General features: G+C 38.2%; 1 protein-coding gene across 2 annotated transcripts in view; it reads right to left on the bottom strand.

Annotated features, from left to right (window-relative positions):
- Positions 1 to 26,916, bottom strand: part of CAMK4 (calcium/calmodulin dependent protein kinase IV) — a 157,611-nt gene that overhangs the window by 72,383 nt on the left and 58,312 nt on the right. For both annotated transcript variants that reach the window (XM_061378077.1, XM_061378078.1), the window contains exons 2-3: positions 15,427 to 15,505; positions 364 to 426 (exon numbers count right to left, since the gene is read on the bottom strand). In XM_061378077.1, the coding sequence (XP_061234061.1) occupies positions 364 to 426; positions 15,427 to 15,505 (142 nt within the window). The remainder of the gene's footprint in view (positions 1 to 363; positions 427 to 15,426; positions 15,506 to 26,916) is intronic.

The following is a 26,916-nucleotide window of genomic DNA, read 5'->3' as shown; positions in this document are numbered from 1 at the left end:
GTCTTTCAGAATAACTGAAGGTAAGACCTTCCCCACCCTCCAAGGACTGACAACACCAAATTTGCCTTTAATCTAGAGAACTTCTTTTGCATAATATCTCAGTTAATGCTGTTAAAACTTCAACATTTTATTTTAAAGTGTAAGTATAATTCAACAGTCTTCTAAATCAAGCTGCTACAGTGCTCAGGAGAACCCAAAACTTAATCCAGGACTGTAAGGCTGTATTCAAGTCTGTATAGGCTAGCCAGTAACATCTGGAGAACAGAAATAACTTTAAAAACTAAAAAAAACCCCAACAACAACAAAACCCCCCAAAACCTAAAACAACCCAAATGTGCAGTGAGAGAACAAGGCTAAACTTACAATGTTAGGATGTGACAGGCGAAGAAGAACTCCTATTTCCGTGCGGACAATTTTCTTGTCTACCTGGTTAAAAGTGGGGAGGAAAAAGTGAAAAATTTATTTCTATTTACCATAGAGGCTTCTAGCTGGAAATTTCTAACTTCACAGGGAAATATGTAAGAACAGCATATTTCTAGTTCTCATAAGAGAGTAAGTTGATGCGAGACACACAAATCAAATATACTGTAGGGAGTAATCTTCCTTTAACATGAGACAAAAAACCAGCTGCATCTAGTAAATGACTGCAAACAAATGTAAGTCACATGAGAAGCAGAATATACAAGAGACATCTGAAAAGATGCTAACATTCAATTTTTACTCAAGTTCTGTTTTCTTCACTATTTATGTCAGTTCAGTTTACACCAGGATCGCTTCCTTTCTATACAGTCTTCAGCAGCTGTGCTGGAAAGAGTTTTCTCTCCTTAGAATACACACAACAAAGCAGTGTAACATGCTGCTTAAAACAAGACTGATGCAAAGGTCAAATGCCCCCAGCCATAAACTCTAAGGTTTAACTTCAACTTGGTACAGATATATCTAACAGAACGCTCTATTAATGCAAAAGAAAATCTGTGGGTTAAATCTCTGAGAGGATTAGCTGTTCTCTTTCTTTTCTTTCTCAAATTGAAGTCTTTAAAAATCCAGGCACAACCTGTGGGTTGTTCGGGGGCACTGGTGACTTCTCACAACGAAATGCAGACATACGAAGAGTTTCACTTGAGAAAGACAATTGTGGCTCTCCCAGAGACTGAATGCTTAAGCAAGCAAGAAAGGAAAATGCTTGTAAGCAAGCCGTGGATGCTTTTATGTTGCTAAGGTAATTAATACATTTCTGAAGAAAGTATCTTGTTTGCAAATATTCTCACAAACCCTAGAGAAATACTACACTGATGACAATTATAAACTTATTTCTCCTATAGCATTTTTCACCTCAAGAGTTACAAAATAAATGAGAGTCAGCAAGTTAAGTCACTACCTGTTTCTAAACTGATGGCACAGATGGTATCCAGCAAAACATTTTTAAGGGGATGTTGTGGGGGGGCTTTTTAGTACAGACTTTTCATCACTCTTTTTTGGTTTGCTTGGGGTTCTTTACATCATATAGGAAATGAACAGCCATAATACATAAACCTTTAAAAAGGATCTAAAACTACCTTTCAATTCTTAGTGAGGAAGACACATGCTTAAAAACCTTTTTTTTTTTTTTTTTTTTTATCTATCATCTGAAAGAAGAGATGCAATTCTCAGTATTTCATTTTTTTTTCCAGAAACAACACACTCTAAGTATCAGTCACATTCAGAACTGCAGGATAGGTAGAATTTGATTCTCCCTTTGTGTCAATCAGAAATTATTCCAGATTAGCAATGCAACAGTGCACTGACAGTGGTGTAAACAAAAGGAAACTCATTGACATTTAACTTCTTTCAGTGGCTCTGCCAGAAAGCAAAATGAAAGAAAGAAAAAATAACTTCAGACAGATTTAGTGTCTGTAAAGCAGAAAGCAAAAATCAAAAAGGAATTAAATACTCAGTTACCTGGACACTTAATTGGAGGTAAAGAACATGGTCAGTAACTAAACCTGCACATGCAAATGCCTGCTCCGGGTTCAAACAAGGGATCTTTTCAGGTCTGTGACCCTCACGGGTTGTATAAGCTTTACTGCTTCCTACTCCTAATGCAAGTATTTCTTTGCTTTTGCTATATAGATACTGAGCAGCGGGTTTAAAGAATGGTCTGCTGTGCAGTTTGCACCAGCCTGTAGTCTTACTCATTTTCAACATCCCCTTGGCATTAATTCAAGTGCTATAATTCAACTCCTGGTTACTTTAGTGCACAACTGCACAGACAGGGGCCCCAAAGATCTCTGCTTTGTAGCAAGAGGCTCTTGGTGATTCAGAGAATAATACAAATCTGGACAGTTTTCATATGCTTTGCACCTAAGACATGATCAGAAAAATCGATGTGTAATATTGCATGGACAGTCATTTCCCCAAGATACTTGTTTAGACTGTGTAATTTACCTTATCCAAAAGGACCACTACAAACTGAACAACCTACTACTTGTTTGCTGCAGTTTTGAAAATGTTTGTATTTTGAGCATTTCTGGCAACAAGTATGGAACCAGCTGCCCAAACTAAAGATTATTCCTTTTGGCACTGAGTAGTTACATCTGAGAAACTATAGAGGCCTCCTCTCATCTTGCACATTACTTTTCTGTGTGCTCACACTAATTCTGTACTGGGTTGTGAGAATAACCGATTGGTTGATTTTAACATTGGTTCATTTTTACTGAGCTGTATTTTCTGTTTGCAAACTTGAAATTGCAAGCAATCAAGAGGCTTTTGTTGTGATACGCCTATGAAGCAGCACACTGCTGTGGTACATCAATGCCAATTTGAGAAGTCATTTGCCAGGTAATTCTGAAATGGTTATTTATCAGTTCTTCACCACTGACCCTAAGTGTTAAGATGTAATTGCTCATAGACAAAAAAAAAAATATCAAATTTGTTAGATAGTCTATAATTACTAAAACCCACATCCATATGCATCCACAGTTTACCTGTGGAGACATCCACGGGAAGCGCTAAGCCGCAGAAATCTGCAGGAACTGCTTGTAAGACGCAGTACAGTCTTGCCTTGTGCTGTGGCTTGAAGTACTCCACAGTTCACTTTAATAATCAAACCAAGAGCTGTGACCGTAGCCCAGGTAATCACCTGCATGCTGGCTTTAATCTATCTGGATGAAGTAACAGCAGCAAAGATCTAGTGACCCGACCTTGGGAGCAAAAGGCAGTCCACAAACTCATTGAGCTGAGATGTCTATCTAAACTGCAGCTGGATACATTAGACAAATAGTACCATGCTGTGTGCATTTAAAACTGCAATAATATATCTTGTTTACAGACAGACAGATGTAATATTAACAGAGTATACCATGTGACTAAGGCCTAGGAAGTTAGGAAAGCATTTGCAAGTGTGAGCAAATGATATTATCCATCCCTTTAATCTATATTAAAACATTTCCATTAAAAAAATAAGTAATTATTCCTGCATTATTCCTAGCATTTTGTTTCTCAAATTATTTCAGTTCTCTAGTATTAGGCATTTATCTATTTTATAGATATGTGTCTGAAAAAACTGTGTCTTTAAAATTTGATACTGGTCATGCAGTGAAGTAGCACTAGTCAGCCTGATTTATTTATTATATTTAATTTATTATGAATTTAATTTAATTTATTATCATATTTAATTTATTGCTAATTTGGAAATCAGAAACTTATTTCTGATTTATAAATTTCAGGCTATTTTCACAGGGAAAGGGCTTGAAAAATCCTCAATGAAAGCTGAGATTCTTCCATATTTCCATGCTGTGAGATGGTGAAGTGGTGTGATGCTCCAAACCCCTGAGATGTGAATGTAAATTAAGTGAAACAAGAAAATATTAACTGGCACTAGAAACAGATTAATCCAGCTGCTACCTTGCAATATGGCACACCATCCTGAAAACAGGTGCCCAGCCAGTGTACCACTCAGACTTAGTGGAGAGCAAGAAGACCCCATTCCTCACCCTGCAAGTACAGACTCCCCACTTGAAGGATTAATTCCTCCTTCAGAGCACCATGGACATGGGGGGGCACATCTGGCCAGGTGTGCCCACCACACAGACTGAGAGACAATGCTGTGCCCAGGCAAGTGGTGTAAGCAGCCAATGCAAACTGCTCCAGAGGAGCTTCACAGCACTGCCACATCAGGGAGGCTGTTCACTCCAGCTCTGCACAGCTCCTTATTTAATATCCCCTTACTGACACACATGAACAGCTCTAATTTGGAGGTGAAAGAGGATGGGGGTGATATAAGGAAAGCAAGTGACTGGAAAACATAGGGTTAAATTACTTTTAACTTAGGTCTAAGATAGGGAACAATGTTTGCGTTGTATGTGTTGTGATAACAGAATCTAGTAGACTTACTAACATGGGTGACTATCCTTCTAATGAGTGAATTATTTCTTACCATCCTTCTAATTATCAGTTAGTTTGGAAACAGTGACTCCCCAAAATCTGCTAGCTTAGGATACTCCTTGTCTGCCCATCCTGTTTTGCTTGCAATAAATTTTCATGAAGGTCACACTGTTCTAAATCTTTGCCAGCTATCAGAAACTTACAGATATGGCTGGTTTCAGCTAGTTTTGTGATTACTGGGGCATCCAACTGCCAAAGGTGAAAAGTGCACCATGATGAAGACTGCTTACTTCATCTTGAAGACTCGGAGGGCATTGCGCAAGCGACAAAAAGGAAGAGACTTATGATAATGAGTACCTAAACTATCTGTAATATCCCCACTAATCTCTTGGGAACCTAATGAATATGCATGTTTGTACGTAATAAATATCTGTTTGTTTAACCCCTCAGTGTGCAGATCAGGAAGAGTGATCCCCTTTGCACCCAGTGCCGTAATAAACATACCTGCTTTATAACTCTCTTTGGGTTGTAGAGTCTGATTTTGTGCTTCAGGAGGACGTGGTCAGAGTGATGGTGTTTGTCTTCCCAAATAACTGCTAGACGTGATGAAGCCCTGTTCTGGAGACGGCTGAACACCTGCCTGACTGTGGGAAGTGGTGTATGAATTCTTTGGTTTGATTCGCTTCTATGTGCTGCTTATGCTTTACCTATTGATCTGCCTTTATTACTTTTATTTTTCTAATTCTCTCTTCCATTCCACTGAGGGCAGTGAACAAGTGGCTGTGTGGAGATGAGCTGCTTGCTGGCTGGGGTTAAACCACAACAGCAGGTTACTGAGATTTTTTATTTTGAGCCTCTGTAAGTAAACTTGTATTATTAATGTAAAGAAAATAGACTACTACTAAAGCTATTATTGTCTGTGCACATGTCCACATTTTCAATTTGTGTCTATAATCCATCAATTGATGCATATTCTTCAGACTGAACACACTTGCATTGAACTACTGCCAAATTACAACAATGTGCTTGCATTCATTCTGTTAGGTGCCTAAATATTTTGTTTGTACATGCAAATATGCTGGCTGCAAATACAGATTAGCAGGTCATGTGCAAGCATATGCTTTTAAACAACGAAAGAGAAATGCACTATCTGCCTATGATATTACTGTTAACACATTAAATGTGAATTGTTCTATCAAAGAACCCATACTTCTGTTTCTCAAAAAGCACATTACATTTGCAGTCAAACCATCAGATATGTAGAGACGATCTGTGGGATTTTATAGACTTCAGCACAGTAAATCACATGCTGACATACCTGATTAACAGGTACCTCCATCTTTTAATATATGACTTCAATGGTAAAGCTGATCAGATGTAGGTAATGTTCCTCAAAGACACACAAGCCTTTGCGAATAGGTTCTGTTGCTCACCCACATTAGCTCAGTGGCATCACTGAAGGGTGAAGGATGTTACAGAGGGAAAACTTGCACAATGATGGTTATTTGTAATACTACATTTTATGTCTGAGTTTAAAACAAGTCATTAGAACAGGCCTTATTATATGTTGTGGTCTAATTATCTGACTAATCTGGTTGCAATTTCCGTGGTGACTCATTTATACACAGGTTTCTGCAAATATGTTTGATAATTGTTGAATGGTTTATATAAACAAATTTCAGGCTATTAGGTATTCATGAGCTGCTCATTTCAGCTATTCAGTATTTATAGTGTGTTACTGGCATTTCTACTGTTCCCAAAGCTGGGTGGAAGACACTTCTAAGACATAAGAACAACGAGTAAATCAAATGATAGAGCACTTTTTTTTTTTTAATTCAGAATAGTTGCATTTTTAGGATTATTTATAAAATGGTACTTGCCATTTTCTTGCTCATTTTTGTTTTTCACCGGTATAGTTACAAATCCCCAGATTTCCTCTCTTCTCAGCAAAAAATGTATTAATTAAAATTAAGTGATGTAACCAGTTTTAGACATCTGTCATGCTGTAAAAGGCTTCACATTCATACAAACCATCTGAATAAATAAATTGGAATGTAACAGTCCCTTAGAAATTGACAGATATAAGGTGATAGGACACTTCCTACCTACAGCATTTCATATTGAATTTCTTAGGAGTCCTCAGCTGCATTATAAAGATCTGGAATATGCTACGTTGATTGCTATTATTATGCAAGTGCAATGCTCGCTGCAATTTAAGAAATTGCACATAAATAGTAAGCTCATGTACCCGTCCTTCTCTGAATCAATTCACACCTACAGATCCATGTAAACCTTCACCATTACCCAATAAAGGTTTGACGTACCAGGACTACCATTAATAGTGTAGTCTCTACCACAAATATCAATCTATTCCTTGTGATCAATGTACCAGTTTGGCAGGGATAAAGTTTGTTTTCTACACAGGAGCTTTTACAAGGTTATGTTTTGGATTTGTGATGAAAATGGTAGTTTTAGCTTATGGCTGAGCAGTGCCTGCAGAGGCAAGTCCTCCTCTGCTTCTCATGCTGCTCCAGCCTCGGGTGCAGCAAGGAGATGGAAGAAGACACAGCTGGGAGAACTGACCTCAAGTGACTATAGGGATATTCCATACCATGTAACATGGTGCTCAACAGTAAAAGCTAGATGAAGAAGAAGGAAAGGGGGGATGTTTGGAGAGATGGTGTTTATAACAAGTAACCATTTCGTATGATGGAGCCCTGCTATTCTGGAGGTGGTGCCTGCCTGTGGGAAGGAGGGAATTAATTTCTTGTTTTGCTTCATTTGTGCATTATTATTAAATTATTATTCAATTTAATATTATTAAATATAATACTATTTTATATTACTTAATATAAAATTATTAATATTCATAAATAACATTGTTAAATTACTATTAAACTGTAAATTAAAGTGACTTAAATACTATAGGGCTGAAATATAAAACAAACCATCTTAATCATGCTCTTTCTTATTACTTATGGAAGTGTTTCCAGCTGGTTTCGACTATATCTACTGTAAACATGCTCAGTTGGAGTTCCAAATATCTGTTCATTCAATATATGTGAAGTATAATGGAACAGCTTGGTCAAAACAAACTGGTATTTGAAGGCTGCTTAAAATGAAGAGGGAGGAATTACAAAGAAAACGGGGAGGGTTTTCTTTACATTTGTAGAAAAACATGCTATTCATAGGATGGTTTAGGTTGGAAGGCACATTAAAGTTTGTCTAGTTCCAACCCCGTGAAAGTGATTTATAAGGTATATTTTATTTATTCAGTGGTTTTGGTTGAGGTCTTTTTTGTTTGTTTTGATTTGTTTTGTTTTTTCTTTTCCTTTAAGGAAGTCCAGTAGCGTATCTCAAGGACATGCAAAAAACCTTCTGTAACTGAAACCCACAGGTTGTGCCTGTTACATAGCTGCTGTGTTGATTTCCACTTTTTGCTTTTCCATTCCTCCCTACACATGGTCAGCCTTTCTCTTAGACAACATAAGGTCACCTCAGTGAAAGAGGATATATTTTATGTTGAAACATGGCAGTGTAACCAGCTTGTCAAGTGAGTTCTTGGTAAAATTGCCTCTCTCATAGACCTCAGTTTCTGAGGGGCTACAGGGAACTCAGCTTCAGGCCAGCAGAAAAACTCAGGATGCTATGTTTTAAGTCATGCGCTGTTTCTGTTTTCCTGTTTTATTCCAACAGCTGAACTTCAAGCACTGGAGAAAACACTGTGGTTTATTTTCTTTTGCCATCTTCTCTTCAACTTTTGTTTATAGAACCAATTTTCCCTTAATTCTTTGCTTGAATAACTGTCAGAACTGTGATGATGGAATCACAGCATGTGTTTCTTGAAAACAACTTTCTGAAATGCAGAGTGAGAAGACTTTCAGAGATCTCCAGCACAAGCCTCAAAGACCATCCATCTCTGCAGAAGCCCTGCCTTCCTGCAATATAGCTCCACCAAAGCATATCTCCGATTTCTTTAACAGGCTGTAAATAACAAAGGGTTTCTAAAGAGGAGGACTATAATCTCAGGATAGCCTAATATTTACCTTTGCATCTCTGCTCAGCCCATTTGCAGGGTTGCATCTCTGCTTTAAGCATTACAATAAATTCTCACACAGCAACGCATATCATTCCTATTCCCTGCCTTGCCCCTCTACATTTCCATGCACTTTAGACACACAAAGCACCTCAAATCTTGCTTGAAGCCATACAGAAGACAAACCATGGTACTCAGGCAGGGAGCAAAATGTGCTTGGATGGGTTAGTGAAAGAAAGTGAGCAGCTCAGACTGTTTCACAAAAGTTCCTGTAACATTATTCAAAGCTAAATTTGTATTATCTTTTTGTTTGTTTGGTTGGTTGTTTTTTTTAATAAATTAACCATTTAACGGATATTGCTTAGTTTCTCAAAAATTTGTTCAACAATGTGACGTATACAGTAGGTTGAGCTTCCTTGAACTCCATAACGAGTTGTGCTTTATAATTTCCTCTTTTTATTAGCTGATCCTTGTAGTTCTCGAACTGTGAGCACCAGAAATTAGCATTATCTATAAATTAAATGGACTAAGGGAAAAAATGATATAATACATAGTCTCTGTCCTTAAAATCTGAACTCAAGGTATGACTTAGGGAGAACACAGCAGTTCAATCTAAATGGCAGGAGGTAAAAAATACTATTCTATGGTAAGTGACTTTTACACATCACTTGCACTACAATGTGATACAATACAATGTATTTTAATGCAGATGACATGATAAATAACTTCATGTGTGTAGGACAGGGTTTTGTTAATTGCAGAATGGTTTTTTTTTCCTTTTCTGAAGGATGTCATGTCAATACAGACAAAACCCACTTTTTGCTTTCCAAGGACTAAACCAGCATATTGCAAAACTGTATTTAACAAAAACTTCCACTTTCACTAACTGGTGTCTGATTTCACAGCTTCTAAAGCAAAAAACTACTGGTACCTTACTACAGAAAAAAAAATAGAATCTTTCTGTTCTCTCGTCTTCTGTAGGGTATTTCTGTAAAATGAACTTTCTTCATTGGAGAGTAAGGATTGGATGGACTTGTGAATGCTCCATCCCTGTCAGTGTTCAAGGACAGGTTGGATGGGGCTTTGAGCAATCTGGTCTAATGGAAGGTGTCCCTACCCATAGCAGGGGTGTTGGAACTAGATGGTTTCTTTACTGAAAATAATTTTGCTCAAAATATTGTTTTCGTCTTTGAGAAGAAACGTATCAGTGTGTACTACACATGAATGAGATGACATGGATGACAAAAAGTTGAACAAACAAGGACGAATATTCTACATAATAGATAGTACTGCAAATGGAGTGGTAATTAAGAGGTTACCATTCCTGAATAATTACCAAGCAACAGTATGTATGGTGTGTATATCTGTGTGTGTATGAATAACAGACGAGAATGTGTGAGCTAGTTGACAAAAATACACCTTTTTAATGGTTAGCACTGATGTGCAGATGACTGTTTTCATGTAGACTTACATATGACACCACTCTTTCTCTGGATCAAAAAAAAATCAAAACAATACACATCAATGTAATGTATTAATACCAGCTTTTTAAGGGAAAAAAAAAAAAAGACCTTAAGTATATATGTAAGTATATTCCAAGACTTGTAACCTATAGCAAACAGAATAACGTCATAGCATTTCAGACAAATCAAAGCAGTATGTCAGGCTCTTGCTTTCTTTGTGTACCAGATATGCCTGTTAAACTTCATCACTCCCAGATAGATGTCAGTCCAGTAACAGTGCTAAGAATTACTGCACCACAGGAGGTAGATGCAGATACAGATATAGATATAGGATCCCATAAAATCTATATAGAAACAAGTCGTATGGAGGCAGGAGGCACTCAAATTGTAAATCCTGTAAGGCCACATGGCAGAAAATACAAGTTAGCATTTTATAGCTACAAAAATACATCCTTTTGTCCAAAAGACAATTAAAGACCAATTTTCTAATTCCGACTACCTCAGTCCGTGATGCACAGTCCCCACCTCACCCACACCCTGTGGCACTTGCTTTCTCAGTCAGTTGGGAAGGCTTAGTCAAAAGGAGCACTCCTCCAAGAAAATAGACCAAACTCTTGCATGAGCCTCTTGATTACCACTTATTACCGATTCACTACAACTCAAAATGGAAAACCCAATCAACTGTAGTCCTTGTATAGTTGGGAATATATATAGTTTATAATATATATGTATGGATATGTTATAGTGTGTATATATGTTTGTATGTATGTATGTGTATATATGTATGTATGATGAAGTTGAGATCTTTTATGTATGCCTTTATAGGCCATTATAATCTCCTTCAGACCCTAATTGTAGGTATCTAGATACCCCACTTCCAGGAGGGAAGCCTGTTACCTCTACATTTGCTCACACTCCTCTCTGCTCCACAGACATAAACTATCCTGTTCTCAGATTGCCTGATCAGTACAATTAGGTTAATCTCAGCACGACTATTCTCAGCATATGTGTTGTTTGAAAACTATTGCTTTGCTTCTGATCTAAAAAAGAGTCCATGTGCCTGAACATTTGTCTGATTTAAAACATCAACTATTCTGCAAGAAGAATGTTGCTCCATAGATACTGATTTTAACTGAAGTACTAAGGAAATAGTGGTTAAGCACCACACACCCTGCGAGGGAGGATGCCCACACAAGAAAAAAAAAAAAAAAAAAAACCAACTCAAAATCAAAATGTGAATCCTCTAAAGCAGTCACTGTAGCTACATGCTTCACTGACTGAGGCACAGAGGGCCTATTACTTCATAATACTCAATCACTCTTAAGGGACAGTACCTATCAATTAAAACCTAGGAATATTAACCAGGCTATCCTTCAAAGCATCGCTGAGAAGCAAATCAAATAAGTATTATCTCATTTTCATGGATGAGAAAGTTGAAGCCAAAAGAAATACTCAGCCAGTGGCATGGGCTGAATTTGGAAAACATCAGAACCCAGGCTCCAGACAACCCAGCTCAGGATCCTTCTTTCAGCAGAGCATGTTGCCTTATTGCAATGGCATCTCCCAAATTACTTCAGTTACAGTTGTTACCTGGGCAAGGCACTTGAAATCTTAATTTAGAAATCATGGAACAGAGGCCATCTGTTCTCTTCCCTATTTTTAAAGCAACTTGCCCAGACTCAGGAGGAAATTTAAGGCAGAGGTGGAATACAAGATTTCTTGGAAGACGTTTATCTGCCCAGACTGTACGACAGTCTCCAGACTGGCCCTGCTTCAAATGCTGCCTAGCACACCAAAAGGAGACGAAGGCCTGCAGATGAGGGGTTTAATCTAATGAATAGTACATAAATATGCTTGCTTCTTTCAGGAGTCCTGTGTTCTTCCAATATGATCCACATGTTACACGTTGTTTGCAACAGCAACTGTTCCAAAATTAACTGTTCTGAATCACACATAATTTTTAAGTCTCAGCTTAACAGTAGTAACAATTATATTTATGAAATGCATCCTAAAGGTACCACAGTTCTCTTACGCACTGGGTCATCAAGCAGAGGTGAGTTGTGTAGTGAAAAGAAAACCAGCCTCATATTTGCAATTTCAAGTGTAATTTGCTCATTTGACTAGCTTTTCTGAAGTACTATATGATCTGCTTTTGTTTCTTTCTTGCTTCGTGAAATGATTTCCCCACAAAAAAAATTATATGACTCAAACCTGTTTATTTATTACACCTTTGTAATTTAAGAGATCTGCTAAACATAGCAAAGTCAAATAATGAGTATGTAATACAACCTGACCTTTCAATTATGCTCACACAGTGAGCATAAATGTTGGATGAGCAAATTAAAGGGAGTAATTTAGCATGCTCATCTACCTGCCCCACATATGTTGTTTTATAAACATATTTCTTTTTTTTTTTCTTTTTTGAGAACAGTTCAAAATGTAATTTCTTTTACATTATCTGAGAGGTTTTTCCCCACTAACACATCAATTTTTCTTTGGACCACTTTAACCTTTGCAACAGTTGCCTCTTAGCTGCTCTGGAAGTTAAGGTTCTAATTTGCTTGTTGGTTTCCTAACTTCCATGGTCAGAGGCTTCAGGAGTAAGAACCAGACGTGTTGTTTCAACTAAATTTTAGTCACCATTGTATAATTTAAAGGATTCAAAATTACTCATAAATTTATTCCAAATTTGACAAAAACAAACAGGGAACCCAAGCATTCCATTTCAGTAGTTTTGAATAAGCAAACCAGCATTTTTTTTCCATCCTTTTGGAAGCCTAGAAAATCCTAATTAAGAATTATTAAACCTCTGAATTGAAAGAAAAAAAACCCCAAAATATTATTTACCAAAAAAGTTTTGTGTAAACATGCTTTCTCCTCTTTCTCTTTGTTGGTTTAATTAGCAGAAAACAAAACAAAACCAAAAAAACCTACCAACTGAACAAACAAAATGAAAAAAACCCAACCCTACAACAAATAGAACTGAGCAAATAATCTAATAATTCTATTTGTTTAAGCTAGATAATAAAGAATTATTAATTACAAAATCTCCTAAGGACTCACATCTCTCCACAAGTATGTATTCTCAGAATTGTCTGATTTGTTTTGCCCAAAATTTTATTTGCTTATTTAATGCATTAGAATGCATTAGACAAAATGAAAAGTTAAACTTATTATTTAAATGAAAAGAATGAGGTATTATATGTTTCTTGCAGTCTGTTCCTATCACACTACTTCAGTCCAAAAGGATTATTTGTTTCTTACTTGAGCTGCTCTAATGGGAAAAAAGTAATAATTTCTAATGTTTTACTTCAAATTACTGTAGCTATCAGCACTCACAAATCTAGAGCTGTTAGTCAGCTACCGTCACACACCTCATGTTACCACTTCTAGAAGGGTACCACCCTTTCCCTGCTCCCTGCCCCTGTTTTAACACTCTTCTTCAGAGAGCTAGTTTGGTTCAGTGCACTGTTTAAAGTCAGTCTGGATGGAAAAAACCCACAACAGAGTATTTACTCTTCTGTCACCTTCATTGTTTTCTGATTTCCTGTGCTCTTCAGAGCTTCCTTATGTGTGTTTAAGAAAGGCAATTGAAGAAATGAGACTGCATCAAAGGCAGTCACAGGCTCTTCTTCGTTTTCTCCCACCACTTTTCCTCCACTATTGAACTGCCATCTGTTTTTTCTAACTGAAAAAAAAAAAAAAAAAAGCCAACAGGAAACTTAAACTGATCAACATTTTGGTATATAATTTGTCCTACACTTGGTTATTTTTACACTGAGATACTCTGAGCAAAGGTCAGGCCTCCTGCTGCGAAAGCACTGCAACACACAGTTAATTCTGTCTCTGTGATAATAATGTCTTCAAATTGGAACAGAGCTACAGTAGCTCATGGCACATAGACATAAGCAATGGCACATTCTTACAGCATTGCCTCCCATGTACTCAATTTTACAAATAAGCTCAATTGTGTAAAAGAATCAATTGTTCCCATAACAAAATATCAGGAAGTCTGCAAGTTATACTGGGAGCAAACAACTCGGCTGCGAGAACTGCTTAACCATGCTGCTCATAAAATCAAGCCTGCATTAAGCTAAGCTCTTGCTGCTGTGCAGATAACTTACATAACCATATTCTTTTACTCTTCTTGCTTGACATTCTTCCTACACTTATAAAAATTCCATGCTACAGTAAGTCCACCAAAAGTCTAAATTGAATAGTGTCAGACACAAATAGATCTGGTTTTAATGCGGCCGTTGTGAACATGAGAATCTCCACAAAGGAAAAAAAAAACCAAAAACCCAAACAAACAAAAAAAGGGACAAAGACATATTCTTAAGCAATATAGTTTTTCTAGTGCATTTCAGAATGAAAATTATAAGAAAGAATGCTCCTAAAACATTATGGGAATTGCTGGCATAAAGCACTGATAAAAGCTTAAAAATTAAGTTCTCTGCATTTTCATAGGAAGGACAGAGCATAGGGCTGCAGCAATGCAAGCTCCTCGGATGCTCTGCTCTCCAATGCACCAGATGCGTATTCAAAAGCAGCATACACAACTGAATTTCCTTGCTAGTTTAAACCTTGGCTTACTTTCAAAGGTGACAAATTAATGCCAACATTTTACTCATATGGAACTCACTCATTGTCTTGCACAGAGACCACCAGTTAATTCATCATTTAAGTATGTTTACGCCTACCCATCCATCATTATGTTGCCACATGTGAACATTCCTGAATTTTATGAAGTAATGGGTTATTTAACACTGGAAGAAACTGAAACAAAACCACCCATGAATAAAAATCATGCCTGTGCCTCACAGCTTGCTTGTCTCCTCTCAAATTTTTCTTCCCCTCTTGGAACATGAACTGCTCTACCCTACCCCCCACACTCACTCTCTGCTTAAAGTCTCTCAGTCCATTAGTAGCCTTTCCTCTCTAGTCTCTCTTCATGCTTTACACCATCTATTGTGTAACACACAGAGAAATAGCTGTGGTAGAAGTGTGACATATATGGAGCTCTAAAAATAACGGAAGTTTCAACTGGGTCTCTTGCAAATTTGTAGGAAGGGGAAAATCTCCATGAAGTATCTGATTTTACTGGGGCTTGAAGTAGTGTGTTAATCAGTTTCTGAAAAAGATAAATCATGTAATGATTTTTTTTGAGCAAAACAATGTATTAAAGCAAAATTAAATCACAGAACATTTAAATGATTCAGAGCGTGCTGCTTTTCTATAGAGAAAAATGTTTTTGTCTAAAAAGTTTTGCCCAAATCTAAGTCTATACAGACAATACCAGATGAAGGTATAAGCAAGATTTGTGGGGATAAGGCATTCCAAACAGAGTACTCTTACCTCTAAAAGCTTTTTCAGTGATGAGGCGAAGAAAAAGCTCTGTGACAGAAAATATAAGCTTTGCAGGGTCCTATATCTAGCCCATTTCCTCTTCCCCCCAAAAGAAACAGCGCTGAAAAAAACCCAGAGAAAATCCCAACCATATCCCAAAGCAACGCAAAGCAAAGCAAAGCAAAGCAAGGCAAAGTAAAGCAAAACAAAACAACTTACTGTCTTCTTCAACATTTTGACGGCGTAAGGTTTCTGGGTCCCTTTCTGCCTGCATCTGTAGACAATGGATGTAGCCCCACTACATTAAAAAAAAAAAAAAAAAAAAAAGGAAGAATAGTTGTACATATGGCTCTTTGAATATGTGAATAAACAGAGTTGCCTAGCTGAAACTACATTTTCTACTCCTCCCAGCTTGGGCAAAAATAGCTCATTTTTCCCCAGAGATGGAACCAAAAAGCAGTGTAAAAACTGCTCTCTGTTGAACAAGTTAACTTCAGTGGTTATTCAGCCAACAGAACTTGCAAGAGCTCAAGATACCTCTTAGTCACACCTTTTTCTGGCTCCTCACATATCCTGGAGGTTTCCTCAGGGTACCAAGGAATGTAATCTGTCCCCAAACCTGTGACAACACATCTTGTCTTTACTAAGGCAACCCATGTGTAATAATTAATTGCATTTGTATTTTTTACTAAATGTCGGTGGCAGTAATGCGAAGTGAGACAGAACAGAAGAGACAATTACTGTGCTGCTCCCTAACCCCTTGCCTGAACATCCAAGCCGCTCAAACTGCCACTCACACCAGATGAAGCGAGTGGCAGTTTTGGTTATTTCAGTGGAAACTTGTGGAGCTTGTTCATAGCAAAACCAACCCAGGCCTATATCTTAAGGTCGTCTAGGTGCACTCACTTGAATGTGATGAATTTGAGCACTCATAGCATAAAATGATGCCTCTGCTTATTAGAAAACACTTCTCTTGAGTGGGAGGTTGGTTAAGACAGGCTTGTATGCTGAGGCTATTTGCTGTGCTCTTCTTGTTCTGTCAAGGAAGGGACCTGTACTCTATGAATTGGCTAATGAGATAAAAAGCTCCTGACAAAACCATAATGCTTACAAACAATTCAGTTGTCTTTATGTTCTACCAAATTTACTTTAAGATGCCACTGAGCAACCCAGTGTCAACCACCATCAAAAAGGATGCGCTGAAGTGCTACATGTCAGCACTAGATTTAAGGCATTTTTGGAAGCCTCCTGTCCTCAGGAGATTTGGCACCCGCTCTATGACTCAGCACTTCCAAATGCAGATTTCTAAGCTAGAGGGGATTGCCATCACCATATACGACTTCCCAAATAACATACATTGCAGAACTGATCACTGCTGTGAAAGGATTTTACATATACCACACACCAAAGCAGATCTCTCTGAACCAGGAAAAAACTGATCTCAGTACATCTACAGGAGATGGCCACAAGCTGAAGGATTACACAGCTGGCCTTTGTTTAAACAATAGAATGGCATAGCCGTGTTTGACTGCATGAATAAAGCTGTGACACAAGGTTTATAATTCTAGGTGCACCTAGAACAAAACCCCCATGCATGCTCTGCACTTTTTCCTCCTCAGCACAGGCACAAGTGGCAGATAGTGTTCTGAGCAGGCATCTCTATATTTTTATGAGAACATGAGTAAGCACAAGAACTGTTAATTGATTGAGAACATTAATTTCAGAAAGACCCTTCATCATGAAAGCTCACCTACAGCAAGGGTTACACACCTCACTCATCTGAGGGCTTGTCTGCATCAAACACACTAATCTTCACTTCATCTCAAATGCTAAAATGATTTGTATCTCATAACAGTGTATTGATAAACGTGTGTGAGTATTGCAAGCCTCAGTGACTCCCAGAATCATTACATGAATTTAATTAGGTCTCTCCTTGGCCAAGTCTCAAAGGCTCTCTTTAGCACAAAGAAAAAAAGAAAATATACTGCATTTGAAAAAGAAAAAAACCCCTCACATCTTCATCAGTATAACTCACATCATCAGTACAACCAAAAATGTTAACAAAATTCTAAGGACCTGCTATGGTAAGGTTTATGTCTCCAGTATTTCACTACAGCACTGTAATGGTGAGGTCACTGCATAAACTCCTAATCATTCTTGTATTCTGCTTCATATATTCAGAATATATTAAGTATATATTCAGTATAAGTATTAAACCCATTAGTCTGCATATGTTCTAAGTATACAGTAAACCTCTCAGAAATTATATTATTTGGTTGAGGGCACAATTAGATAAGCTGTGCAGATGATGATTCAGATAAATAGATTATAAATTCCTGAGCACATCTCCAGGTGTTTGCTACTGCTGCAGTGATGGAGGGCTGCAAGTGTCTTTCAGTAATGCTCTTGTCAAAGTGTTTGCTTTACCAGTTCGTAATGTGGCTCTGCAAAGTCTTCCATGTGAATAAAATATTAGTCACCAGAACAACCCTGATGATCAAACAGAACTGGCTTAGTGATGACATGGACAGCTACACCAGCAGGGGTAGCATAGGTCCACCTTTAACAGCTCCTTTGACTATCCAAAGCCAGAAGAGAGCATATGATAGCATGGAGAGACAGGAGTTTATGAAAGCATGCCCAGATGAGCAGTTTGCAATCAGGCTCATTGGTCACCATTCAAAATATACAGAGAGGCTAGTTTTGAAATTATTCCCTATTGTAAAGATTTTTGATAGCATGTTGCTGGAGTACTAATTTGGTGAAAAAAAAAAAAAAAAAGATTACGAGATATCACAAGACTTAGAAATACATTCAGAGAGTTCTCTTTTGGTTTACGTGCCTATGCCTGGCTCTGACAAATATGTTCCCACCAATGAGCAAAGGCATCACCAAGCTAACAGCTAACACTGCTTTCCTTTCCATGCTGAAACCAGCACCAGGACTCAGGAACAGGATGGCAACCTGCTTACACCATGCACCTGGTGCAAAGCTTGCCAGACAACCATTACTAGTACAGACCTGACTCCTTGTCTCTCTGGTGATAACAGGAACTCTTTGCTTCTCCCCATTAAAAAAAAAAACAAACCAAACAACAGGGGGGAAAAGGGGAGGAAGGAAGAGGGGAGAACTGCTTATGGGTCTTCATGTAAATGTGGAAACAGCTTTCCTGAGCTTTTATGCCTTGGAAAGTCACCAGTTGAAGAGATTCAGGCTTTCATGACCAAAAAGCAGAGGGAAGCTTCAGCTGCAAAAATCTCATGCGCCACTGAAAACTCAGAGAGCTGCTAATTGTAAACTCTTGCCCTCATCTTAAGCTTTTCATTATCAAACCTTGACTGCCACTAACCAGGTTTTCAAAACCTGGTCCAGAAACTGTATCATCTAAACATTACATTGATACACTTGATCAGAAAACACAACTATGCAGAAACCAAAAGTTCCTGTGGCAACATACCACTTCCTACAGGCACGAAATTCATGGCCAGATAGACAGACTGCAGGATTCTCAATGTCCCATTCTCCACAGGTGGTGTTCCACTTCATCTGAATGATAAATATTAATGATGCTATAGAAAGAGAGTGCCTATTCTCAGTGGCTAGAGCACTTATTTGACAAAGAGCATATATTAACACTAGGCAATATTTAAGCATTCAACATCAACAGTTTCAGCAGAAGAAAGTGAGAGGATGCTAAGCCCAAGCAGCTAATAATGACTTGCAGAAGTACATTGCAGTGTGTGATTGATGGGGAACTGATTCATAATTTAGACTAGAAACAAGAAATCAGTCTCCCATAATCCAGATGAGTCCAACCACAAGATTACTCACTATATTGCATTGACATATTTAGATTTGGTCCTGCTATATCTTCCTTCTTTGTAGTTGTTGAATCATATATACATACATACATACATATATCTCTGTATCTTTGCGCATAAACATATATTTAGATGAAGCATGCTATTATATATATTTGTGCGTGTTCAAATGTGCACTTACTTCTAAAGAAAACTAGGTTGTTAATTTTTTGCATCTCTGCCTTGAACAGGCTGTCTAAACTCAAAACATCTATAACTAAGTTGCCTGGAACAATATAAAAAAGTCATAATCTGGGAATATATAGTTGGCCAATTTAGAGAGCAGTAAAAATTAGAATACCAACATTGCTAGAAACATTGTCATTCTCTTTTATTGACGTGTTTCTGTCTAGATGGGTGCTTAATGATTCTGTTGAAAATTTGCTTTTAAAACCCCATGTATAACCGTGACTAAAGAACAAAAGAAAAAAACCCAAAACATTTCACTATGTATGCTATATGCTTTATTACACATATATGTTTCTATATCCAGTTTTAAACTTACAAAATGAATACAAATAATACATACATCTTAACTACTTGGTTATAATGGTCAATAAAAACACTCACTTCCATGTGATGCTGCCTAGAACTAGGACAATGACAACTCGTGAGAAATCTCATGATATTGAGGTTTTCTTGTCCATCATATCTGAAAAATCATGGCAGCCAGGTGAAATTCCTGATGACTGGAAAAAGGGAAATATAACACCCATTTTCAAGAAGGGGAAAATGGATGACCCAGGGAACTACAGACCAGTCAGTCTCACCTCTGTGCCTGGCAAAATCTTGGAGCAGATTCTCCTGGAAGGCATGCTAAGGCACATGAAAATCAACAAGGTGCTTGGTGACAGCCAGCATGGCTTCACTAAGGGGAAATCCTGCCTGACCAATTTGGTGGCCTTCTATGACAGGGGTAAAGGACTGATGGAAAGGGAGAGAGCAGTTGATGTCATCTACCTGGAGTTGTGCAAAGCATTCAACACTGTCCTGCATGACATCCTGGTCTCTAAATTGAAGAGACATCAGTTTGATAGGTGGACCACTCAGTGGATAAAGAACTGGCTGGATGGCCACAAGCAAAGAGTTGTGGTCAATGGCGCAATGCCCAGTTGAAAAACTGGGACACAAGTGGTGTCCCTCAGGGATTGGTGTTGGGACTGGTCTTATCCAACATCTTCGTGAGAGACATGGACAGTGGGACTGAGTGCGTCCTCAGTAAGTTTGCCGATGACACCAAGCTGTGTGGTTGGGTTGATATACCGGAGGGAAGGAATGTCATCCAGAGGGACTTTGACACACCTGTAAGTTGGGCTGATGCCAACCTCATGAAGTTTAACCATGCCAAGGGCAAGGTCCTACACTTGGGTCAGGGCAATCCCAGGCACAGCTACAGGTTGGGCAAAGAAGAGATTCAGAGCAGCCCCGCAGAGAAGGACTTGGTGGTGTTGGTTGATGAGAAACTTAACATGAGCTGGCTTCAGTGTGAGCTCACAGCCCAGAAAGCCAACTGCATCCTGCCAAGCATGACCAACAGGTCGAAGGAGGTGATCCTGCCCCTTTATTCTGCTCTCGTGAGACCTCACTTGGAGTATTGTGTGCAGTTCTGGTGTCCTCAACATAAAAAGGACATGAATCTGTTGGAACAAGTCCAGAGGAGGGCCACGAGGATTGTCAGGGGACTGGAGCACCTCCTGTATGAAGACAGGCTGAGAAAGTTGGGGTTGTTTAGCCTGGAGAAGAGAAGGCCGAGTGGAGACCTCATAGCAGCCTTCCAGTATCTGAAGGGGGCCTATAAGGATGCTGGGGAAGGACTCTTCATTAGGGACTGTAGTGACAAGACAAGGGGTTAATTGGTTCAAACTTGAACAGGGGAAGTTCCGGTTAGATATAAGGAAGAAGTACTTTACTGTGAGGGTGGAGAGGCACTGGCATGGGTTGCCCAAAAAAGTGGCAAATGCTCCATCCCTGGCAGTGTTCAAGGCCAGGTTGGACAGAGCTTTGGGTGACATGGTTTAGTGTGAGATGTCCCTGCCTATCGCATGGGGGTTGGAACTTGACGATCTTAACGTCGTTTCCAACCCAACCTATTCTATGATGCTATGATTCTATGTCATTTGCATGGAAGATATCAGAGCTGCTACACATGCAACTCAGTATTAGTATAGGACTACTTTTCCCACACTACAAATATTTCAGTGACATCCTAAACTCACTCAGACATTATTCCAATGATTCCATGAAAAATTTAAAGTATTAAAAGTACTGCTGAATAGTGAAATTAGACTAAAATTCAATTACTTATCTCTGCATTTTGTTGCTTTCCACACAAATTCAAAATTTTTTTTAAATATTGAAAACAAATATGTAAAACTTTTTTGTCCTCTCCTGTCCCATCTTTCCCCTTTTTCCCTCTACCTGCTCCCTCCCCAAACAATATACTCTTTGTTGAGTATTCTGGATTATTTTTCTTACCGTTATCCTCAGGTGTTACTGAATTCAGTTATTTTAGAAGGACTCTGTCATAGATACTGGGCAGCAACACCATAGTGCTTTGCCTGTGCTAAGGAGTCCAGACTGAGAAGCAAAGACGAAAGGCACGGTCACACTTAAAGTACATGCAGTCAAAAATAGTGGTGTCAGGACAAATGGAAGGAAGGCAGGGACACCTACGAGGGGTGCTAAGGAGATGGAAGTGATCAGCAGAATTTGCACATAAAAGAGAAAATGGAATTTACAGGATCAGGCTGGACCCACAGTAGAGACCAGCAGAGCAAGGAGAAAAGACGCGGAGTCTGAGCCAGGTTGAAAAAAGCTCTTGCTCCCCCACACCAGCAAAAGGCTTCTGCTTTAGAAACAGAAATGGGAACCAAGAGGAAGCACAGCCAGGTGTTTATTTGGTCACAGGTAGGTATGGTGTGAATGCCTGCTGTTTCAAAAGGCAATAATGCTAGGTGTAATGAAGAGTTTAGAATCTTTATGAGTCACAGGTCTTGATCTGTAAATTTCCTGTTATTTCCTGTAATATCTGAGGGAGTAGCCCCACTGAAAGCTACTTTCCGACCTTTCAAAAGTAGGTCAGTGTCTCTATGCCATGCTCTCTCATCCCAGGTTTTATACTGCATTTTAAATCCACTCAGTACAAATTCAGTCCTCAATGTAATCTCCTGCAAATTTCATTTGGATTAAATTCCTTAAATTCTGAATTGATTTTTGAAAAATAATTAGTTTGTGCTTCATGCAGTCACAGAAAGATTAAACAGTCTGGTTTGTCCAAACAGATCAGGTGAAAGAATTAATGGCCCCCAAAAATTGTACCTATTATAGAACCATGGAAATCTGTGCTGCCAAAACTTGAATGTCAGGTTAAAATCCAATATTAGTTTCCATAAAGAATACCAATTTCTTTTGTAAAGTTTACAGAAGTATAAACTTAAAATACATTTAATCACTCTTTCATAAACATACACTAGAAGTTCAAAATGAATTTGTAGGAATGAAATTACTGTTCCTAGACTTCAAAGCTAAATACCCTGTTTGAAGTTAAAGACTGGACAGAGCAAAAATGATTAACAAAACTATCTGTATACACAGAAATTGAAATTACATTAAAAAATGCATATTCCATGGCATTACTATTCTTCCTTTCATATAAAAAAGCACATACATGTAAATTCAGAAATCCTTACAACTTGCATTTCATGTGAAAGTGTATCAAAACAAATTTTCTTTCTACAGTGAAGTCACAAGCAATTCCTAAATTATTCAAATCTGATCTAAAAGCTTCTTCAAAACATGAATATCTACACATACAGGACTTGCATATTGTGCGCAACTGCAGCCCTCCCTTCCCCCTCATTATTTCACCACTTGTCAGAAGAACAGAAAATTTCACAAAATAAAGATGGGGGGGTGGAGGGAAAATGCTGAACTTGCACCTTCTATAAGATGTAATAAAACTAACGCTTGAAGAAGACAAGGCTGATGGAAAAAACGTACACTGTTCTGGAAAGAAAAGCTAATTTCACTGCATTTCAGAGTTTTGTCTGGTTTGATTTTGACAAGGAAAACATCCAGGCCTTTTCATAGTTTGATTCTATGACTTTTATCTTCTGCGTTGATTTTCTAATATTTGAGGTGAAAGGACATTTTAGCCATCAATTTCAGTTCAGGCTGGCTTGCAAAGGCAATGCACCAGACTGACAAGATATTTTCTATGCTCAGCTTTCACTGCATTCAGCATATAAACAGAAGGAGGCTTACATAAACACATTCAGAACAAAAGACATACAGTCTTTTTAAATAAGTGATCATCAGACTAGCGTGTGCCAGTATTCTTGAACCTGTAGCTTCCACAGGTAACAACTTGCAGAGCTGTAATCCTTCAGATGTGGGCTAGGTTGGCTGGTGAAACACTAAAATGTCCAAACCACCCCTGCTGCAGTGGCTGGACCAGTAGCTGCTAATTCCTGCTGGGAGTAAATAGCTTATTTCTCAGTAGCTTCCACTGGGGCTTCTCTCTCAGGTAGTACAGAAAATTTACAGATCAAGACCTCTGACTCACAAGGATTCTAAACTCTTAATTACACCTGGCATTACTGGCTTTTGAAACAGCAGACATTCAGCTAGCGGTTAAATGAGCGCATTCAGTAATATGCATGTTAACAATGGATTATTTCCTTCATCTCAAATACTACTTCAGTCTCTGGTTTAGGTAGTAGGTAAATATCGATGACCACAAACAGACCACCAACACTGCATATCATAAAGCATTTTGTTGACTGGAAACATACTGCTGAGCCAGACTTACTAGAAGAGCAAGAAGTATTACCTCAGACCTTAATTTGAAAGCATGGTAGCAAAATTCAAACTTAATTGAATTTCAGAGATGACTGCTTTATTGTGTGTACACTGCTCTCATTGGTGTAACTGAACTTTCAGAAAGTTGGTTTCTGAGAAAAGCTTCAGGTAAATCTGCTGAAATGCAGATATCAGGTGAGGACCAGAACACTTCATACAGAAGTGTGGAAGAAAAATGCATAGAAAATATGTTAGCTCCTTCTTTCTTAATGTTAACCCTTTCCTGAAACTGGGTTAGATTGCATGTAAGAACAACTGTATTTCTAAAACAACAATAGAAAAAACAATTTCTTTCCTACTGAGCCCGAAAAAACTTGCAGCTGAAAGTTGGCTGAAAATGAATTTGTAATAGTGTGAGGTTAAGTTATGAACTTGAAGCTCTTGTTGTCCAATAGATCCAGAAACTGATCTTTGATATCTTATTTAGAATGGAGTTTCCTTTCAGACTGCTCTTGTATTTCAGGGACCAAAGAGTACTTACCTACTCAGATTTAGGCAGCTCAATGAAATAAGAGGGCAAAGACAAGTGGGTAGGGAAGTGGACTCTGTGAACTCCTACTGATTCCAGCAGGATGCAGATTTTTGTCCTTGGTACTGAACTTTGGAAACACTGGGGCAAATTTTCAAAACCAGGTGCTTAGGCTACCTGGGGGAGCTGCAGACCCAAATCCTTGGACTTGCATATTCTTCTGGCATATTCAAGCATATTCTTATATGGCCTTAGACTTTGTTGCACATGTGCTTTTCATCTGTGACATGTTGCAGAGCCATTATACCTCTCTTAGTAGCACACAAAGCCTAACAACTGGAACAGTTCAGTGAATCATAGAATCAGCTAGGTTGGAAAAGACCTTGAAGATTATCAAGTCAAACTTTTAAAGACTTAGCTCTGAACATAGCTTAGCTCCTTAACTTTTCAGCTTTGAATATACCTCTCTTGGAAATGCACACACCTTATCTGAAGCACTGGTTAAACCATTATCTCATAAGCAGCCCTTTCTCCCGTTCCTTCTTAAAAGATACAAATGAAGAATAAACACTGTTTATTTAATCTTAATGAAGAGTGCATGTGAGGAGAAAGAACAGTAAAAACTTTAAAAAACTTTGAAACTGGATTGCAAGATCTTCCTTCCTGGGCTACTGCTGAACTGCCTGCCTGTTTTTCTCCAGTGACACATTCCTTCATCAGGAATTGTTTTAAACAGTCCATCCACCACCATCTGTCAACATCATTGACCACTGATCAACATCTCTTCATGAGAATCTCTGGGTGCAGAGGCAAACCAGCCTTTGCCCTACATGACAACATGTGGCAGTACAAAAGCTTCACACATCCCTTAATGCGTCTTGCTTTTCCTGTTTGAGGGAAGAGAAGCAGAAGGGGGGTTGTGGAAGTTTGACTACTAGCAGCTTACTCTGTATAGCAAAATCCAACCTTTTCAAATCAGACAGAGAAAATTTCATGGCTACTCATGTCTACATATCTAAACCACGTTTTGAAAAAAATCTTTCCCAGCTAATTTAGACCAGGTAATTTCTGGGAATCTGCAAGCTCTTGAGCCTGTACTTATCCTGAATAGCCATCATTTTGGTAAGCTTCTCCTTGGAGGGTTGTGTTCTGCTGAATCATCAACTTCTATGCAATGGCTTCTCTGAAATAAGTTGCTTTTGCCAAGAAATTTATGCACAGTGCCAACTCAGGATCTCTTCCACAACAAACATTTTAGTGTATGGTAGATTTAGAAGTTCTTTGGTTTTGTTTTGTGTTGTTGTTTTTTTTTTTTTTTTTTAGCTTCTCTGTATATTTTCTTCTTTACACTAGGTGGGACAGCCATTTCTAATCGTAAGATGTAAGACTGAGCATGTTTCTCACATCCCTTCCTTGGTAAATTCAACCAGTGATACATTTTCAGCTTTCTCCCTTTCCAGAGCTATTGCTTTTTGTCAAAATACATTTCTAGTCTTTCTGTCTGATGTTTATACTTACAGGAACTTCAATAGTATATTAATAATGTCACAGAAAGCATTCTCAGTGTCTGTGATCAAAGACCACCCTAGTAACTATGCAAGCATGTGCATGTATAGTAAATCACATTTTCAAGAAAGGAACACCACTACTCATTGATAGATATGAGAGAATTCTTTTCTGTAGTGATGGAATTACTTTTTTTTGAGGAGATTATTCCAGATCTTCTAGTCCAAGGTAAAGATACTTCTTTTAAAAGAAAAGTATTTTAAAAAATAAAAAAAAAAGTTATTCTTTTATCTTTTCTTGAGGATCCCTATACCAGCCTCTGACTAAGCCAGCATTTAATAGTTTATGTTAAAGACTGCAGTTTCCAATTACTGCAATTTCCAATTTTAAAGTACTGAGGCTTTTTACCTGTTGGAGCTGCTCTGTAACCCAGGATAATGATTCTTATCTGACCTATGTCAGTCTGTACTCCTGTACATAAATAATTCAGCACAATGGTGTATTACAGATTTTAAAAGAAATTAATTGTTCCATGTTTTCCCCTTCATACTGAAAATTCAAGAACAGCATACTTCACTGACATGCCCAAAGTATGGCATTTCCAGACTTTATTAGAATGTAATATAGGATCACGGCTAAGCAGTATTTTCGACATAGTCTATACAGGATTTACATATTCATGATTTTTTTTTAAATGCACTAAAAAAGTTTTCCCTATGTACTTTCAAAGAGACGCTTGCAATAAAAAGTGTGGTCAGTTATGCGTATGCACTGGTTTATGTGCTTGTAAGTGCTATTTGGGTTACAGTTACACAACTGGCTGTCAATGTAAGCAATGAGCTGGTGCCTGCCCTGCACAGCAAATGTCGTCTGCAGGCACAGGCTTCAGCATCCACATTAACCACAGGCTGACACTACTGGACCTGTGCAAAAAACTGTGAAGCACAAAAAGGGAGGAAGGCTTTGACAGAGGCCTCCCACGGACCTTCATGAGGCAGGTTCTTTGAGTGGGCT

This window comes from Neopsephotus bourkii, unplaced genomic scaffold (assembly GCF_033783945.1).
Source record: "Neopsephotus bourkii isolate Nb327-2 ecotype Australia unplaced genomic scaffold, CSIRO-AGI_Nbou_v1 NB_1764, whole genome shotgun sequence".
NCBI lineage: Eukaryota > Metazoa > Chordata > Aves > Psittaciformes > Psittacidae > Neopsephotus > Neopsephotus bourkii.
The sequence above is the reverse complement of the archived record's forward strand: the minus strand, read 5'-3'. Positions and strand labels throughout refer to the sequence as shown.